This window comes from Orbicella faveolata, unplaced genomic scaffold (assembly GCF_042242905.1).
Source record: "Orbicella faveolata isolate gen_17 unplaced genomic scaffold, um_ofav_v1 contig_26, whole genome shotgun sequence".
In the NCBI taxonomy this organism is placed as follows: domain Eukaryota; kingdom Metazoa; phylum Cnidaria; class Anthozoa; order Scleractinia; family Merulinidae; genus Orbicella; species Orbicella faveolata.
The window spans coordinates 6,072,496-6,091,520 of record NW_028301554.1 but is presented as its reverse complement, the minus strand read 5'-3'; the positions used below and the strand labels follow the sequence as shown (position 1 = coordinate 6,091,520).

The 19,025-nt window shown below is 38.9% G+C and overlaps 1 protein-coding gene across 2 annotated transcripts; it reads left to right on the top strand.

Annotated features, from left to right (window-relative positions):
- Window positions 1-163: 163 nt before the first annotated feature.
- On the top strand, window positions 164-18,825 carry LOC149107819 (tetratricopeptide repeat protein 28-like). Of its 2 annotated transcripts, XM_089295923.1 has the most exons (9): window positions 164-215; window positions 1,654-1,760; window positions 7,411-7,462; window positions 7,908-7,984; window positions 8,181-8,242; window positions 10,937-11,011; window positions 12,661-12,711; window positions 12,960-13,021; window positions 13,793-16,120. In XM_089295923.1, the coding sequence occupies exon 9, from the start codon at window positions 13,813-13,815 to the stop codon at window positions 15,604-15,606; it is 1,794 nt and encodes a 597-aa protein (XP_089152049.1). In that variant the 5' UTR covers window positions 164-215; window positions 1,654-1,760; window positions 7,411-7,462; window positions 7,908-7,984; window positions 8,181-8,242; window positions 10,937-11,011; window positions 12,661-12,711; window positions 12,960-13,021; window positions 13,793-13,812; the 3' UTR covers window positions 15,607-16,120. The 2 variants fall into 2 exon arrangements, with proteins under 2 accessions (XP_089152049.1, XP_089152048.1); XM_089295922.1 differs by lacking the exons at window positions 164-215; window positions 1,654-1,760; window positions 7,411-7,462; ... (3 more) ...; window positions 12,661-12,711; window positions 12,960-13,021 and adding exons at window positions 11,278-11,326; window positions 18,652-18,825 and having other exon boundaries at window positions 13,793-18,347.
- The last annotated feature ends 200 nt before the right edge of the window (window positions 18,826-19,025 follow it).

Sequence of the window (19,025 nt, the reverse complement as noted above, 5' to 3'; positions counted from 1 at the left end):
GGTTTGCATGAATTGCGTGACTGTTATTCTTCTTGTTGTAAGAGTTGTTATTGAGTCACGCGAAAAATAAAGTCACGCGAATAACTGTTTGGAAGCATCGTTTGCCCAGCAATAATTGGCTTAACTTTTCCTTCTCTTTTACTTTTCAGACGAGAAGGTCCTGTTATTGACGCGTATTCATTTTTGGTTTCATTGTGGTCGACCCACCAAAACCAGTGAGTATAAATCAATATTTTTTATAGCTTTGTTATTCATAGTAGACTGAAATCATTAAGTAAACTGTTCACAGTTGATCTACTTTTTGAACAAAAAGAAAAAACTGGCAGATTTTGTAGCCGTAATGTCGACTGTAATCACCAGCTACTTTCAACTCTGACGCCATGTAGTTAAAGACTGATTTGAATCGGTGTTAATATATGATGCGATTGGCATGTTTTATAAACCCCTACTCTTTAACTCATTAGTGTTTCCAAACATTCCCGAAAGATAAATTAATTTCCTTAGTCACTGTGTAACGTGAATTTCTGTTTTTCATCTCACATCCCGTCCCCTAATATCAAATTTATCCCGCATTCCCTGGTTGAAATGAACACATGCTGCTCAAGCCAAGATATGTTATCCTGAATGTCGCACCCCGCATTCCGCATTGCACATCCCGCCTTGATTTTCAGTTTATCTCGCTTCCCACCAAACTTAAGTTATGATACTTCAAAAACTTCGAAGTAAAGCTTCCATGCATGACGTAGTATGATAATCAGTGTTTTCTCGAAATATTTAGAACCCCTCAATCGGTTTTTCGCAGTTTCACTTTCAAAGCAAGTTCTGTCGGCCGTGTTAAGTACAACTCTAATTAACTTTGCATCCTCTGGCTTCTATCGATCAGTTAGAATAATATATAGCTGGATTCTGATAGCCAGGGCATTCGTAAAATCTCAAAGTGATGATCAATTACAAGCTCCATCGTTTGCTGTTACATAACAAAGTTTTTTGCTCTGTCAGTTCTAATGTCTGTTACCATGAGAAAACGAGAGTTTGAAATCGACCAAATCGCGCAAAGTGCATTATAAAGCGAAAACTGAGGAAAACTTAATTCACGGTCTTCCATCTTTTACAACAGAACGATGACAAAAGTAGCTTTCATTAGTTGCTTTATTTCTCTTTAGAGCAAGTCAGTCTGTCTATGATAGGAAGGCTTGGAATGTAAATTGTATTTATCAGCCAACAAATACTTAAATAGTAGACTGGAGCGGTTCTTTAGCCCGAGAAACTTCAAAATAGCAAACAAAGATGCCAAGATTTTTGTTGAAAGGTCCAAGATCGCTTTGCGATCATGCACTATGCATTAGTTACATAACCGAAACGTTTCTGTTGGTAAATCTATAAATCAGAACTGAGTTAACACCTACTGTGTTTTATGCACGGTTAAGCCAAAGAGCGAACAACAATATGCAACAAAGAACTTTGTCTAGCTTGATAACCATTTCACTGATTATTAGCTATGTTCAAAAACCCAATATATTTTGAAATCTATTGGACTTTACCGTCACTGTTTAACAAAGAATGGGAATGGAAAAAATGTAACCTACTTTCGAATGATTTTATTTGATTGTTTTGCACAATGTTTGAAACTTGTTTCAATTTTGATTTGTTTAGAATTCCTATTGGACCTCCTATTGTCTTGCAAGGAAGCTCCCTAAGAGCTGTTTCAGTTTTTACCACTCTGGGTTCCACTTTATAAGAAGACTGAAAAACTATACACGGTAAGTTTATAAACTGCAAGCTATTTGTGACTAATAGCATGCTTATACACGAGATCGAGAGTTTACACTAGAAGAGACTTCGTGAATCGCGTGACTGATTTTCTTCCTGCTGTAAGTGCCAATAGTGAGTCACGCGGATTATTATTAAAAGTAACACGAATGATTGCTTCGAAGCACCGTTCTGTGCAGTAATAATTCGCTTAACTTCTTCCCTTTTGCTTATTGCCTGGGCTTCCGTAGGAGAGCCCGAGTCTTAAAATGCTAGCGTTTTGGTCGCCAAAAGGGGGGTCATGGTCTCAGGCGTTCCATGCGTAGACCATAAAAACTGGGGACGAGAAACCCGACATTGCTCGCTCTTCGTGACAGAATGCGGTGTTTTGGGAAGAAAGTTTTGGCAAGAATCGCGCCTTATACTTTCATCTCACATACAAAGATGTCGATCGTTTTCAGAAAGGGTCGGTCCACGAATTATATTGCTTGAAAGCCAGCCAGGTAAGCAAAGTTCACGCTCGAAACGTTCTCGTGAGATAACAACTGAGCCGATTGCGGTATGAGTTCAGTCTACGAAAACACTGGCAAAAAACAGGCAGTCAATGATGGCGTGTGGCTACTGCTGTTATTATTTAGAACATTGCAGTAAAACAAATCATATTGCAATAAAACGAGCTAAATACGAAAACGTTTTTGGACTCGTAGTTCATTAAAAACATGCCGACTTGTTTCTTTCACCGCGTAAAATATGTCGATCTGCAAAGTTGTAAAGATAAGACTTTCGGTAACTGAATAAAATATCCTACCTCCAAGTTAGTTGGCTTTCTATTAGGGTGCAGGAAAAAAAAAATAACGTGCTAATTTGGAGGCACACTGTGCGGGAGAATTAAACCTTCGATTGTGCGGGGAATTGTTTGGGATTATTGACGAACCAATGTTCTTGCCAAGTCCTAACGAAAATCTGCATTGACGATAGTTTAGCCAGTTATTTCACTAGTAGTTCAAATATATTTAGCAGTCTCAGCAATCGCCAACTCTTTTACGATGTTACTAAAACTGGTAACGGGGAACGGGGAACGGGGAACGGGGAACGGGAGTTTGGGAACGAGTGTACAGCGGTAACCCGCCTAAACCCTAAGAATTCAACATGGCGGACAAAGGAAAAGAAAAGGGAACACTTTGGGGAAATGTAAGGAAGTGTTACGGTTGTAAACTTTACTTTCTACCGGCTGTGCCTCAAAGTCCAAAATGGTACTGAGTAAAACAAAGCATGAAATAGCGCCTGGGGAGAAAATCGAATCGGTATTATCACATGCTACCCCAATCGGTCAGTACAAAATGCAGACTGCAGACCGGGTACAAAATGCAGACTAGGTACAAAATGCAGACTGCAGACTGGGTACAAAACGCAGACAGAGAATAAAGACTGTTTTCCGTCTGATACGTGACAACATGTCATCTAAAAACATACCGAGTGTCATGCAGTCGCTTTTCCGCGATCATCTGTCACCAACGTTAGCATTATTGTGGAATATTCCTTGCTCGTTTCTTCATATATTTTGTCTTTAACAAAGCGGCCAGGCCACAGGTTATTTATCTGCTGCTCACCTGATTTGCCAGCTGACTTGCCGATCTCGGAAAGGCCGCCTTTCTAGCTTCCGAATGCGAAGACAGCGGACGAGCCACAATCAATGATGCTCGTGTGTTATGTCACTTGTCCTCGATATCATACTGCGTGTTGCTATTTTTAAATATTGATATGACAGCTTGCGCACAAAGTGAGAAGATATGAGTAGACTATGAAGGCTTGAAATTCTATGTAAGAAAGACTGTGGCCTGACTGATTGGCGGACGTAGCTTGTGATAATACAGGATAATACCGATTCGATTTTCACCCCAGGCGCCATTTCATGCTTTGTTTATCCCAGTACCAATCGGACTCTGCTCTAGCAAGCATGTACTGGGCCATGATCTGGTGGCACAGCCGGTAGAAACTCACGTTAACAACCGTAACACTTACTCACATTTCCCCAAATTGTTCCCTTTTCTTTTCGTTTGTCCGCCATGTCGAGGTTTCACGCGGGTTACCGCTGTACACTCGTTCCCAGACTCTCGTTCCCCGTTACCAGTTTTAGTAACATCCATTCTTTTAGAAAACTGTCTGACTGCAAAAGAAAATCATGTTGCGAGAACTAGACGACATGAACTAGACAAGCATGAAACTAAAATAAATAGCAAAACAAAATGCCGCATCTTCCCTTATAAATGAGAGTCCTTTTTAAAAATACTCCTGCCTTGATTTAAGAAAGATATGTAGCTTGAATATTTCTTCATAAACTGCGTTAAGGGTCGCAAATTCTTGGAAGTTATCCGCAAAATACACAACTTGAAAGTTTATGCAAATTATGTGCAATGTAACTTGAGCTTAGTCACAGGACTGTTGTTTTCGCGAAGGAGCTTGTCATGATTCATTTTGGCTCTCTCGAAAAGATTATTCGTTCTCCAAAGGAGATATGACTCTTGAAAAGGGTTTAAGATCGAAACACGGCAAAGATGTCAGTTCAGCTACACAATTTACACGGATCGCCACGACCAGCAAACAAACTTCGGACAATTTCTGCCAGCATGTACAAAGTAATAACCATAAGTTGTAAAAAGACCTCGAAAATTCTATGCAAACAACTTCTCCATCAATGCGAAGGCAGTTGTACTTCATTCTTGAACCAAAATGGTTTAAACTCACAACTTGCGATAGGATGAGGAGGATACTCAACGAATTAACTTGAATAGTAGATATCTAAGCGGAACTCTTGTGCTAAAATATCCTGATTCTTTAATTTGCTTTTATTGTGTCAATTACGCGTTTTCGTAAAGTACAATTTGATACTGTGGTACGAAGCCCGAGTAAACGCTCCTAGAGCCTCTAGTTTTCAGAGGAAAAGGTCCTGTTACTGACGCGTGTTAGTTTTGGTTTCACTCTTTTGACTCACCAAAACTAGTGAATATAAAACGAGTATAGCTTTGTTATTCATAGTAGGCTTATAATCATCTAGTAAACTGTTTTCATTCGATCTACTTTTTCAACACGAAGAAAGAACTCAGTCCAAAATTTTGATCCTGCTTTGGAAACTTTATGTTAACAATCGGACCCAGTTTCTAATCATATTTACTGTATGACGCTGTTGTGACCATAGATGAAGCGCGATTGAGAAGTCGAAAACGCGTCCTTCGTGTCTCATCAGAGATTACAATTAAGGTATATTAATGTGTTCAGTTATATTTATGTGTTCAGAGTGATTTGCTGGTATTCATCATGCATCCCGTCCCTCAATAGGGATCTTACGCAAAACACGACGGCAACGGCAACGAGAACGTCACCAAACAAAAGGTTTAATCAGCAAACCTGGCTGAATGGCTGTGCTCGCGCGTTACAATTCTTGATACATTTCTTTGCCGTCCTCTGCAAATCAACATCGTGAAATGACCAAATTCTGCGTTGTCTGGAGAACGCGAACCACAACGGCTAATTTTTTCGTATTTCTATTTGGGACTGAACGCATTTGTAGCATATTCAGTAGGGGCAAGTTTTAATACCGACAGACACACTGGATAGATAATAATAATTTAATAATAATAATTTATTGATTTATAGTGCGCTTTTTAACATACCAGGTGATCAAAAGCGCATTACAACAATAAATAACCTAAAACTATGCAAGTATTAAAAATCTACAATAAACTTTAAAAATAATAATAAGAAGAAAAAAAATATATCTAATAAATAAACGAAAAAATTAATTCCAAAGTAAAATAGAAACACATTTTTTTTTTTACCAGGCGTCGTCCTCGCCGTCGCCGTCGTATATGACTAAGGTCCCTAATATCACATTTATCCCACATTTTCTGGTTAAAATGAGCACATCATGTCTTCTCAGGCCAGGACAGGATATTTTATCCTGAATCCCGCATTCCGCATCCCGCCTGACTTATCTCGCCTCCCAACAACCTAATATGTTGACATTCCGCGTCGAAATGAATCTTCCATGCATGACGAGTTATGATAATCAGTGTTTTCTCGAAACTGATCGAGAACCCTTCAAGCGGTTTTCGTAGTTTCACTTTCCAAAGCAAGTTCCGCCGTGGTAAGTACAGCTCAAGCTAACTTTGCATCGTCTGGTTTCTATCTTAACCAGTTAGAATAATATATAGCTCGACTATAATAGCCATGACATTCAGACAATCATAAAATGATGATCAATTTCAAGCTCCGTCGCTTGCTAGTAAACAACAAAGCTTTTGGCTCTGTTATTTCTAATGTTTGTTACCATGGGAAAACGAGAGTTTGAAATCGATCAAATCGTACAAAGTGCTTTAGTACTTTATAGAGTGAAAACTGACGAAAAGTTAATTCACGATCTTCCATATTTTGCAACAGAATGATGTCAAAAGTAGCTTTCATCAGTTTTCTTATCTCTCTTCAGAGCAAGTCATTCTGTCTGTGACAGGAACCAGCGTGGAATGTAAATTTTGAAAGTGAAGAATGATCATCGCAGTAAATTTTCCAATTTAAGCAATTGGAAAGAAGAAGCCTGAAAAAATCAGGGCTTCAACGGGATTCGAACCCGTGACCTCCGCGATACCGGTGCGATGCTCTACCAACTGAGCTATGAAGCCACACATTGCAAGCGAGGTCAATTTATTGAGTTCATATCTTCCCGTGAGTAGTGAAATGATGTGAAATTTATATGAAACTACTCACGGAAAGATATGAACTCAATAAATTGACCTCGCTTGCAATGTGTGGCTTCATAGCTCAGTTGGTAGAGCATCGCACCGGTATCGCGGAGGTCACGGGTTCGAATCCCGTTGAAGCCCTGATTTTTTCAGGCTTCTTCTTTCCAATTGCTTAAATTGGAAAATTTACTGCGATGATCATTCTTCACTTTCATCTACAACCGCAGTTCATATATGAATTATTTCATATAAACTTCAGAATGTAAATTTTATAAATCAGCCAACACAGAGTTTAATACTAAACTGGAGTGGTTTTTAAGCCCGAGAAACTTCAAAAGAGCAAACAAAGATGCCAAGATTTATACTGAAAGGTCCAGGACTGTGAACAATCTTTCGTTTTTCGATCATACACAGTGCGTTAATTACACAAGCATAACATTTCTATTGGTTAATCAATAAGACAGAACGGAGTTAACATTGGCTTATTGTGTTTTATGCATGGTTAAGCCGAAGAACGAGCAACATACAACAAAGAACTTTGTTTAGCTTGATAATTAGGTCACTGATTATTAAAAACCCAGTATACTTTGAAAGCTATTAGACTTTACTGTCTATTTAACAAAGCATGCAGATAGGACAAAAATGTAAATGTATTTCTTCAGTCACTAAGTAACCGTGAATTGCTGTTTTTCACCCCACATCCCGTCCCTCAATATCAAATTTATCCCGCATTTCCTGGTTGAAATGAGAACATGCTTCTCAGGCCGAGATATTTTCATCCCGAATCCCACATCCCGCATCCTGCCTGGATTTTCAGCTTTTCCCGCATCCCGCCAAGGTTATATTTTCAAACTCCAGAAACTTTAAAAATACATCTTCCATGCATGACGTATTATGATGATCCGTGTTTCCTTGAAATGTCTAGAACCCCTCAAGCGATTTTCGTAGTGTCACTTTCCAAAGCAAGTTCCGCCTTGGTAAGTACAGCTCTAGTTAACTTTGTATCGTCTGGTTTTTATCTTAACCAGTTAGATTAATGTATAGCTCGATTATGATGGCCACGACATTTAGACAGTCATAAAGTGATGATTAATTGCAAGCTGCATCGTTTGCCTTTACATAGCAAAGCATCGTTAATCTATAAGACAGAACTGAGTTTAAAACCTATTGTGTTTTATGCACAGTTGAGCCAAAGAGCGAACAACAAAGAACTTTGTCTAGCTTGATAACCATTTCGCTGATTATTAGCCATGGTCAAAGACCCAATATGCTCTAAAAACTATTCGACTATCCGTCATTGTTTAGCAAGGAATGGAAATAGAAAAAATGTAACTTGCTTTCGAATGTTTGATTTGATTGTTTTGCCGAACGTTTGAAACTTATTTCAATTTTAATTTGTTTTGGCCTCCTATTGTCTTGCAGGGAAACTCCCTCAGTGTTGTTTCAGTTTCTATTACTTTAGGTTCCGCCTTTATCAGAAGAGTGACAAACTGAACACGGTAAGTTTATAAACTGTAAGCTATTTGCGACTAGTAGCGTGCACATACCCAAGATCTAGAGTTTACACTGGAAGAGACTAATAGTGAATAGCCAATAGTGAGTCACGCGAATTATTAAGTAGCACGAATGACTGCGTGGGAGCACGTTTTGTGCAGTAATAATTCGCTAAAATATCTCCCTTTTGCTTATTTTCAGAGGAGCAGGTCCTGTTGCTGACGTGTTAGTTTTGGGTTCACTCTGTTGACTCACCAAAACTAGTGAGTAAGGTAGTCGGTAGTAATCAAAGATTATAAATGCGTTCGACGCCGTCACTAATATATATACTTTAAATGACTTCACTTGCTGACTTTCAACCTCTGGCTATTACTGAAGTCAACATTTTTCATCAGCAATCGAGGTTTTACAGACAGATATATTTTTATTTTGAGGTCCGCCGTATAAAATACGATTTGTTGATACGTTGCGTGACGGCGCCTGTTTCCGTTGACTCACAAAAATATTTACATAAGTCTTCTAATTTCGCGCTAAAGATTTTCACATTAACTGGTAATCGGTTTCAGCGTCAAAGCTAATTTGTAAAAGTGTTTTTTTAACGTACATTATTTTAAGCTTTAAGCACAAATGTAAGCAAACATTTGCAATCGCGAACTGGTTTATCGTAAACATTCGAAGGAGCGATTATCGCGTCCAAGGAAAAAAAAGCTCCGCACTGCGTACTTGTGTGTGCGTAACGTCCTTTTTTTCTTTTTTTTTTGAATTTTACGGGTTGAGGAAATTAAACTGGGATGCTTCTTGGAAACGAGCGTCTTCATCGGGATAGGGTGCTCTTCCCTTTCTTTCACGGGTTTTTCTTTTTTTTGCCTCCCGATCCCTACCACGTCCCCGTTTGCGCCCGCAACATGGGGTATATTTGTTGGTATGTTTAGATAATAGCTAGTCTACTTACGTTAGACCGTTAGCGCCACTGTTACGTCACGTTGTATCGTTTCGTGCATGCTCTAATTCCCAGAAAATGACGGTCGAATCAATGACATCAAAAATTGTAGGGTCTAGATTTTCCTCCACATCAGTCGTTTACCCTATATACACTTTGCAGCACATCATTTGTGTCAACCAAAGCATCACCTTAATTGCACACTTTTTATTGGGTAACATGTTTCAATTTTGGCATGAGAATTAACGTCTTGGCTCAGAGAATTGTCGCAAATTCTCCACAATACGACATCGTCGTCCGTAATTGAGGCCACGCACATCATATTTCATAACTGATCCTTAAAATGTGATAAGACTTCCTGTGCATTCACGAAATGGTTATAAAAGCCGATTCTTGACCGGTATTGTTCGTATACTAACTTTTGGTTTTGAAAAAGCAACAACAGGGTGTCTGTTAACCCTATTCAAGTGTATTTCTAACAATTCAAGTACAATGCAAGTGCAATACAGTCGTTTTTAGTTTCTGATAATCCCTGACAATATGCTTAACTTTGAAATGCTTCCTACATCAATCAGTTCAAGCCCATATAAATGTTGGCTAGCGAAATTACAATGACTCCCTTCGCTCTATTGGGCAACCCGCGCCGAACATTCAGGCCGATAAATTTTAGCTCGCGAAAGCGTACCAGCCCCTGTGCAACCTGCACTAACCACATCAAACTACAGCCAATGAAACACAGCTGTTCCCACGGTAAACATCCCAAACCCACGGCGATTCAAAGTCGTGTTCATGAACATACAAAATAAACTATAAACCACGAGGTAGTCTTTAGATGCTCAGACTTGCTCACACCACAACGAAAACCTTGAGGTGTGTGATAGTCTTTGCGCATATGGCTTGTGACGTCATTCAAAATGGCGCAGAAAATGCAGAAGTTCGAAGAAAAAATGTCTAAATAGGTCACCTTGAAACCACAGTATACCCAAGATTATGAACTGCGTCCTGCGAACGCAAGAAAAGTTCAGCTTTGTCATTCACAGTCCCTACATATCAAATTTATCTCGAATTTCCTGGTTGAAATGATCACCTGCTGCTCAGGCCACATCCCGTCTGCTTATTTTCAGCTTTTCTCGCCTCCCGCAAAGCTTGTGTTTTGACACTCTAAAACCTTCGACATACATCCGTCCATGCATGATGTAGTATGATAATCAATGTTTCATCGAAATATCTAGAACTCCCTCAAGCGGTTTTCGTAGTTTCACTTTGAAAGGCTAAGTTTCGCCGTGGTTAGTACAGCTCTTCAGTGCTAACTTTGCATTGTCTGGTTTCTATCTTAACCAGTTAGGATAATATATAGCTCGATTACGATAGCGACCATGTTCCGACAATCATAAAGAGGGGAATAACTGCAAGCTCTACCGCTTTCTAGTAGATAACAAAGTTTTTGGCTCTGTCAGATCTGATGTCTGTTACCATGGGAAAACGAAAGTATGAATTCGCCCAAATCGCACAAAGTATATTATAAAGTGCAAACTGACGAAAAGTTAATTCACGGTCTTCCATATTTTACAACAGATCGATGGCAAAAGCAGCTTTCACGAAAGATCCATGCGATTTATGCTGGATGGTCTAGGACTGTGAAAAATCTCTCGCTTTGCGATCATGAACAGTTCATTTAAAATTACTTAAGCGAAACATTTAAGTTGGTTAACCAATAAGTCAGAACTGAGTTAACACCTATAGTGTTTTATGCACGGTTAAACCAAAGAGCGAAGAACAACAGACAACAAAGAAATTTGTCTAGCTTGATAACCTGATTATTAGATATGGTCAAACACTCAATGTACTTTGAAAGCTATTAGACTTAACGGTCAGTATTTGACAAAGAATGCACATAGGAAACACAAAATGTAACATACTTTCGAATGTTTTTATTTAATTGTTTTGCTCGACGTTTAAAACATATTTCAATTTTAAATTGTTTTGATTTCCTATTGGACCTCTTATTGTCTTGCAGGAAAACCCCCCAGTGTTGTTTCAGTTTCTATCACTCTTGTTTCACTTTCATCAGAAGACCGAGAAACTGAACACGGTAAGTTTATAAACTGTAAGCTGTCTGTGCATGACTGATAGCGTTGAGTGCGCATATAATAAGTACAGCTGATTTTTAACACTTTAAATTTACACTGGGAGAGGTTTGCATGAATCGCGTGGCTGCTTTTCTTTTTCTTGTAAGAGTTATTAGTGAGTCACGCGAACACTACGTCACGCGAATAATTGTTTGGAAGCTTCGTTTGCGCAGAAATAATTTGCTAAACTTTTCCCCCTCTTCTACGTGTCAGAGGAAAAGGTCCTGTTGTTGACGCGTAGTCATTTTGGTTTCATTGTGGTCGACTCACCAAAACCAGTGAGTATAAATCACTATTTTAATAGCTTTGTTATCCATAGTGGACTGAAATCATTAAGTAAACTGTTTGCAGTCGATCTAATTTTTGAATGCAAAGAAACAACCTGAGAGAATTTGTTACAGTAGCATCGACGGTAATCAAGAACTACTTTTAACTTTAACGTCATGTTATTGAAGACTAATTTGAACCAGTTACAGTTAATGACGCTGGTGTGACCGAAACGCGATTGGAAAACTGTTTTACAAACTCATTAGTGTTTCCAAACACTTTCGAAAGGTAAATTTATTTCTCCAAGCATTGAGTAACTGTGAGTTGCTGTTTTCTATCCTACATCCCGCTACTCAATATCAAATTTATCCCGCATTTCCTGGTTGAAATGAGCACATGCTGCTCAGGCCAAGATATTTTTATCCTAAATCCTACATCTCGCATTCCACATCCCGCCATGATTTTCAGCTTATCTCTCATATCCTGCCAAGTTTACATTTTGACACTCCAGAAACTTCGAAATAGATCTTCCATGCATGACGTATTAGGATAATCAGTGTTTCCTCGAGATATCGAGAACCCATCAAGTGGTTTTCGTAGTTTCACTTTGCATCGTCTGGTGTCTTAACCAGTTAGAATAATATAGAGCTCAATTATGATAGCCACGACCTTCAGCCAATCATGCAGTGATAATAAATCCCAAACTCAATTGTTTGCTGTGAGAAAGAGAAAGTTTTTAGTTCTCTCAATTGATATTGTTACCATGAGACGGCGGCAGAAGGAACTCAATGAGATCGTGCAAAGTAACTTATGGAATGAGCACTCGCATATAACAAATATGAAGAATTACAACAGAACGATGGCAAAAGCCATTCGTCTTTAGTTGTCGTATTTGTCTTGTGAGCAAGTCAATTAGTTTCTATGAAAGGAAGGCGAGGAATGTAAACTTTATTCATTAATCAACTCATAGTAAGTGGAAGGGCATATACTGTTAAAACTTTACAAACTTCAAAAGAGCAAACAAAGATGCCACGATTTATGTTGGAAGGTCCACACAGTAAACAGTCTTTCGTTTTGAGATTATATGTAATAGGCATAAACCACGTAACCGAAACTTTTCAGTTGAGTTATATAGTCTGTGAAACAGAAATAATTACCTATTGTGTTTAAAGCATGGTCAAGACCGAAATGAAAACAAAAACATACAACAAAGAACTTTGTCGGGCTTAATAATCATTTCAGTCTATTAACTATAGTCAACAACGCAATATGCTTTAAAAGGCATTGCAGTTTGCCAACAGTAATTAATTCCACTATTTAATTTGCATTTCTTTTTGTTCTTCAGTCTCGATCACCTTTGATTTAATTTCGTCCGAGGATCGAGAGACTGAACACGGTAAGTTTGTAAACTTTAAGCTGTTCGTGATTGATACCGTTTCATACACATATAACGTGTATTTGAAAGCGATGTTTAATAGTTTCAATTTACACTGAAAGAGATTTTTCATGAATCGCGTGACCGATTTTCTTCAGTTTTTGAGTGCTGTAATTCACGCGAAGAAATAAATCAAACGAATTCTTGTTTGGAGGTACTGTTTTGGAGTAAAAATCTGCTTAACTTTTCCCTCTTGACAATTTTTACAGGAAATATTATCGTTGTCGGCGCATATTGGTTTTTGTTCCATTCTAGTGACTCAGCAAAAGTGGTGAGTGCAAATCAGATTTAGCTTTGTTATTCATATTGGACTGAAATCATGACGTTAACTGTTCACAGTCGCTCTGCACTTTCGAGGAAAAAGAGGGGGACTTTCGCGAGCTCAACGATTGGAGAAAACGGGAAACATTAAACAGTTAAAGTATCACCATCATTTGAGTAGAGTAGCCAGAACTGGAATTAGCAGTAGTACACCAGATACATAGTTTTATTATATATTTTAAAAAAATATGAATGTGACTGAGCTCGGCTATGTTCAGTGTGATTTTCTTTTACTGATCGGACGCAATCTGCTCGGCCACATTTTTATTAATAGGCCAGAGTAGAGATTTTGAAGGACCCAACACTGATAAAATAATTTTGGGATCGATAAAAAGTCACAGCAATACTTAGCTAAAAAAAAGACTAGTAAGCAGCCTGAACTTTAACGGTGATTTTTGCTGGAAAAGAAAAAAGAAAAACAAAAAGGCAAATGCAACTCTAAGAAAAAAACGCATTGCCCTGAAATGATCAACACGACGGTTTTCACACACGCCAAGACAACTAACTGCATTCAACCAACGGCCTCTTATCTTCGTCAGTTTTCTTTTCTTTAGATTGGGACTATTTCTGCTCCCCTATGACAAAATGCAAGTCCATAACAGGACTACCCCCAGCTTTGAATTCGCCATTACCCACTTAGACAACCAGGTAGAAAGACGTACAAAAATATATTATTACTCGAAATAGCTACAAATCTTGATTCCTGTTATACGCTTGACAGGGCCTATAGAAAGGGACGCCATGGGCATCATAACAGACATTTTACAAGCCATCTCTATTGGCTTGGTTGTTGCTACTTTCCTTCTCAACACTGATCGTGGTCTAAAGGCCATTGAGGTCTGCCAAGAATGTTTGATCTGCCTAAATAACGAAGTACTAAAACCGGGAAAACTTTTCAATTTAATCAACATTAGCATTTATCAAACTTTTTTCATTGCGTATTGTCATATCCCTGATTATACAAAAGCCTTAATCTACGGCAGGGAACTTCTTGAAATTTACCGCAAGTGTAGTAAAAAAGACGAGGAAAGGAATCTAACAATAGCAATGGCTAAAATATGTGAACAGCAATATAGATACAAAGAAGCAAAGGAACTTTATGAGAAAGCCATAAAAATCATGAAGGAAATGGGTGACAAAAAGGGAGAAGCCACTTCGTACGGAAACTTGGGAACTCTCTTCTTATCTCTTTGTAAATATGACAAAGCCAAAGAATATCTTGAGAAAGCACTTGCCATCAGAATACTAATTGGTGACAAAGAAGGAGAAGCAGCAGATTATGGAAACTTAGGAACTGTGTTTAAATCTCTTGGTGAATATTACAAAGCCAAAGAATATCTTGAGAAAGCACTTGCCATTAGAATACAAATTGGTGACAAAGAAGGAGAAGCAGCAAATTATGGAAACTTAGGAACTGTGTTTAAATCTCTTGGTGAATATCACAAAGCCAAAGAATATCTTGAGAAAGCACTTGCCATTAGAATACAAATTGGTGACAAGGAAAGAGAAGCAACAGATTACGGAAACTTAGGAACTGTGTTTTCATCTCTTGGTGAATATCACACAGCCAAAGAATATCTTGAGAAAGCTCTTGCCATCAAAATACAAATTGGTGACAAACGGGGAGAGGCCACTTCAAACGGAAACTTAGGAACTGTGTTTAAATCTCTTGGTGAATATCACAAAGCCAAAGAATATCTTGAGAAAGCACTTGCCATCAGAATACAAATTGGTGACAAAAAAGGAGAAGCAGCAGATTACGGAAACTTAGGAACTGTGTTTTCATCTCTTGGTGAATATCACAAAGCCAAAGAATATCTTGAGAAAGCACTTGCCATTAGAATACAAATTGGTGACAAAGAAGGAGAAGCAGCAGATTACGGAAACTTAGGAACTGTGTTTCAATCTCTTGGTGAATATCACAAAGCCAAAGAATATCTTGAGAAAGCACTTGCCATTAGAATACAAATTGGTGACAAAGAAGGAGAAGCAGCAGATTATGGAAACTTAGGAACTGTGTTTAAATCTCTTGGTGAATATCACAAAGCCAAAGAATATCTTGAGAAAGCACTTGCCATTAGAATACAAATTGGTGACAAGGAAAGAGAAGCAACAGATTACGGAAACTTAGGAACTGTGTTTTCATCTCTTGGTGAATATCACAAAGCCAAAGAATATCTTGAGAAAGCTCTTGCCATCAAAATACAAATTGGTGACAAACGGGGAGAGGCCACTTCAAACGGAAACTTAGGAACTGTGTTTAAATCTCTTGGTGAATATCACACAGCCAAAGAATATCTTGAGAAAGCACTTGCCATCAGAATACAAATTGGTGACAAAAAAGGAGAAGCAGCAGATTACGGAAACTTAGGAACTGTGTTTTCATCTCTTGGTGAATATCACAAAGCCAAAGAATATCTTGAGAAAGCACTTGCCATTAGAATACAAATTGGTTACAAAGAAGGAGAAGCAGCAGATTACGGAAACTTAGGAACTGTGTTTAAATCTCTTGGTGAATATCACAAAGCCAAATAATATCTTGAGAAAGCACTTGCCATTAGAATACAAATTGGTGACAAAAAAGGAGAAGCAGCAGATTATGGAAACTTAGGAACTGTGTTTTCATCTCTTGGTGAATATCACAAAGCCAAAGAATATCTTGAGAAAGCACTTGCCATTAGAATACAAATTGGTCACAAACAAGGAGAAGCAGCAGATTACGGAAACTTAGGAACTGTGTTTTCATCTCTTGGTGAATATCACAAAGCCAAAGAATATCTTGAGAAAGCACTTGCCATTAGAATACAAATTGGTGACAAAAAAGGAGAAGCAGCAGATTACGGAAACTTAGGAACTGTGTTTAAATCTCTGGGTGAATATCACAAAGCGAAAGAATATCTTAAGAAAGCTCTTGCCATTAGAATACAAATTGGTGACAAACCGGGAGAGGCCACTTCAAACGGAAACTTAGGAACTGTGTTTTCATCTCTTGGTGAATATCACAAAGCCAAAGAATATCTTGAGAAAGCACTTGCCATTAGAATACAAATTGGTGACAAAGAAGGAGAAGCAGCAGATTACGGAAACTTAGGAACTGTGTTTCAATCTCTTGGTGAATATCACAAAGCCAAAGAATATCTTGAGAAAGCACTTGCCATCAGAAAACAAATTGGTGACAAAGAAGGAGAAGCAGCAGATTACGGAAACTTAGGAACTGTGTTTTCATCTCTTGGTGAATATCACAAAGCCAAAGAATATCTTGAGAAAGCACTTGCCATCAGAATACAAATTGGTGACAAAAAAGGAGAAGCAGCAGATTACGGAAACTTAGGAACTGTGTTTCAATCTCTTGGTGAATATGACAAAGCGAAAGAATATCTTGAGAAAGCTCTCGCCATCAAAATACAAATTGGTGACAAACGGGGAGAGGCCACTTCAAATGGAAACTTAGGAACTGTGTTTAAATCTCTTGGTGAATATCACAAAGCCAAAGAATATCTTGAGAAAGCACTTGCCATCAGAATACAAATTGGTGACAAAGAAGGAGAAGCAGCAGATTACGGAAACTTAGGAACTGTGTTTCAATCTCTTAGTGAATATGACAAAGCGAAAGAATATCTTGAGAAAGCACTTGCCATCAGAATACAAATTGGTGACAAAAAAGGAGAAGCAGCAGATTACGGAAACTTAGGAGTATTGTATCAATGTCTCGGTGAATACGTCATGGCTGAAGGTTATCTTCAAAAGGCATTGTCAATTAGTCGAGATATTGAAGACTTAGACAGCGAGTGCAAATTTCTTTGTAATATTGCAGTGGTGAAATTATGCCAGTGCAAGATCCAGGAAGCGTTTGACTGTCTGTTTTTGAGTATGAACAGAAGCGAAACTTTACGAAGTTTGTTAGGGGACAACGACGATTTTAAGGTATCGTCTTCAGATGATCGCGATTTTCTCTACCGGAGTCTTAGTGCATTCCTTTGTTTTTCGGGAAATCCGAACCATGCACTTTATGTTTTAGAGCTGGCTCGGGCTAGAGCATTAGCAGACTTGATGGCAACTCAGTATTCTCTTAAAAGCCAAATCTCGGCTGATCCGCAATCGTGGATTGGTATTGAAAATATTATGAAAAGAGAAAGTAACTCCTCTTGTCTGTACATTTCTTATTATAATAAAGATCTGTCTTTCTGGATTCTCAAGACCAGAGGAATCATTCAGTTCCGAAGAATTACAGTGGATGAGAAACTAATTGGTGCCGGACCAGTTGGCAAGTTACATGATTTCTTCGAAAAAAGCTTTCGGAGCTTTGGTATTTTATCCGAGGAAGATTGCGAAGATCGATCTTTAAGTGACGTTGAGAACCTCGCTGCATTGAGACTTATAGAGGAAGAAGATGAAGAAAGTCAAAACTCCGAATCGAGCGTTTCTTTGTACTACAGAGCGTTAATCCGTCCGGTAGCTGATCTACTTGAGGAGCCCGAGCTCATTGTTGTTCCTGATCGCTTCTTAAACCAAGTTCCATTTCCAGCGTTAACAGATGAAGGCGGGAGGTATTTATCAGAGAAATTCAGAATCCGCATCGTTCCTTCTTTGACGACTCTCAAGCTCATTCAGGACAGTTCTGTATACTATCACAGTCAGACTGGTGCTCTGATAGTGGGGGATCCAGTTGTCGGTACCGTGCGTTACAAAGGAACGAAGAGGTGGGTTTCTAGGTTACCCTGTGCAGGAAATGAAGCAGCCAGGATTGGACGACTGCTAGGTGTTCAACCTTTGTTGGGACGGCAGGCAACAAAGCAGGCGGTACTTGACGGGCTACATTCAGTGAGTCTGATACATTTTGCAGCCCATGGTAATGCCGAAAGAGGAGAAATTGCCCTTTCTCCAGTAGGACCTCCTAACAGGCTTCCAGAAGAAGAAGATTACCTATTGACGATGTCTGACATTGCAAAAGTTCAACTGCGAGCTAAACTGGTGGTACTTAGCTGCTGTCATAGTGCACGTGGGCAGATTAGAGCCGAAGGAGTCGTTGGGATCGCTCGAGCGTTTTTAGGATCCGGTGCACGGTCCGTTTTGGTGGCTCTATGGGCCATAAGTGACGAAGCAACAGAGCAGCTAATGTGTCGTTTCTATGAGCATCTTGTTCGTGGGGAGAGTGCCAGTGAATCTCTTCACCAGGCCATGAAATGGATGAGAGGTAACGGCTTTAACAACGTTCGCGATTGGGCGCCGTTTATGCTGATTGGAGACAACGTGACATTTGACTTTGGGATATAACGGTAAGTATTTGTTAGAAACAAAATGCTTTTTTGGCGGAGGGAGGGGGGGGGGCAAGCTAATAAACGTTAACGAAACTGTTGCCATTGCATTTCATAAGTTACGAGATCCAAATCCTGCTAGACATGTCAGCAACGGTTCTTGAAATCGTTTGCATTTAGAACACTCGCGCAACGATTTCATCTGTTGGTAGTTCTCTCGAAGCCTCGCCCTCGTCAATGAAGCGTGAGTGTTTATGCTAACCATGTAAATCATCAACTGGACAAACAATGTGATTTATAGACGCTTTTGTTTGATACTTTTCAGCAATAACCTCTAACAACTGAGTGCGCACTCTGATCATGAGTGTCTGTGTAGCCAAGGGTTATTTTCCTGTTTTACAGAGACGCATGGTAACAGCTACGTTTCCAGGCTTTTAAGCGTTGTAATTTAAGATTGCGCTCACATGCATCAAATAAACACTGTTTAAATTCGTTGCCACTTTTTCTCCGTGTGAGATGTCCTTCGAATAGAGACAATTTTAAATCAAATGGACGAGTGAGGTTTTTCAAGAAATAACTCCGTGGCAAGTCTTATGAACGAGCTAGAAAGGAAAGTAATAGCTAGAGATCAGAAAGTGAGTAGCCATTAGTTAAAGATCATCAACACATTGTCCGGGAGACAGGTGATGAGTATAGACC

What these genes read in the sequence shown, in the direction of transcription:
- LOC149107819 (XM_089295923.1), top strand. Translation starts at nt 13,813, where the DNA reads ATGGGCATCATAACAGACATTTTACAAGCCATCTCTATTGGCTTGGTT.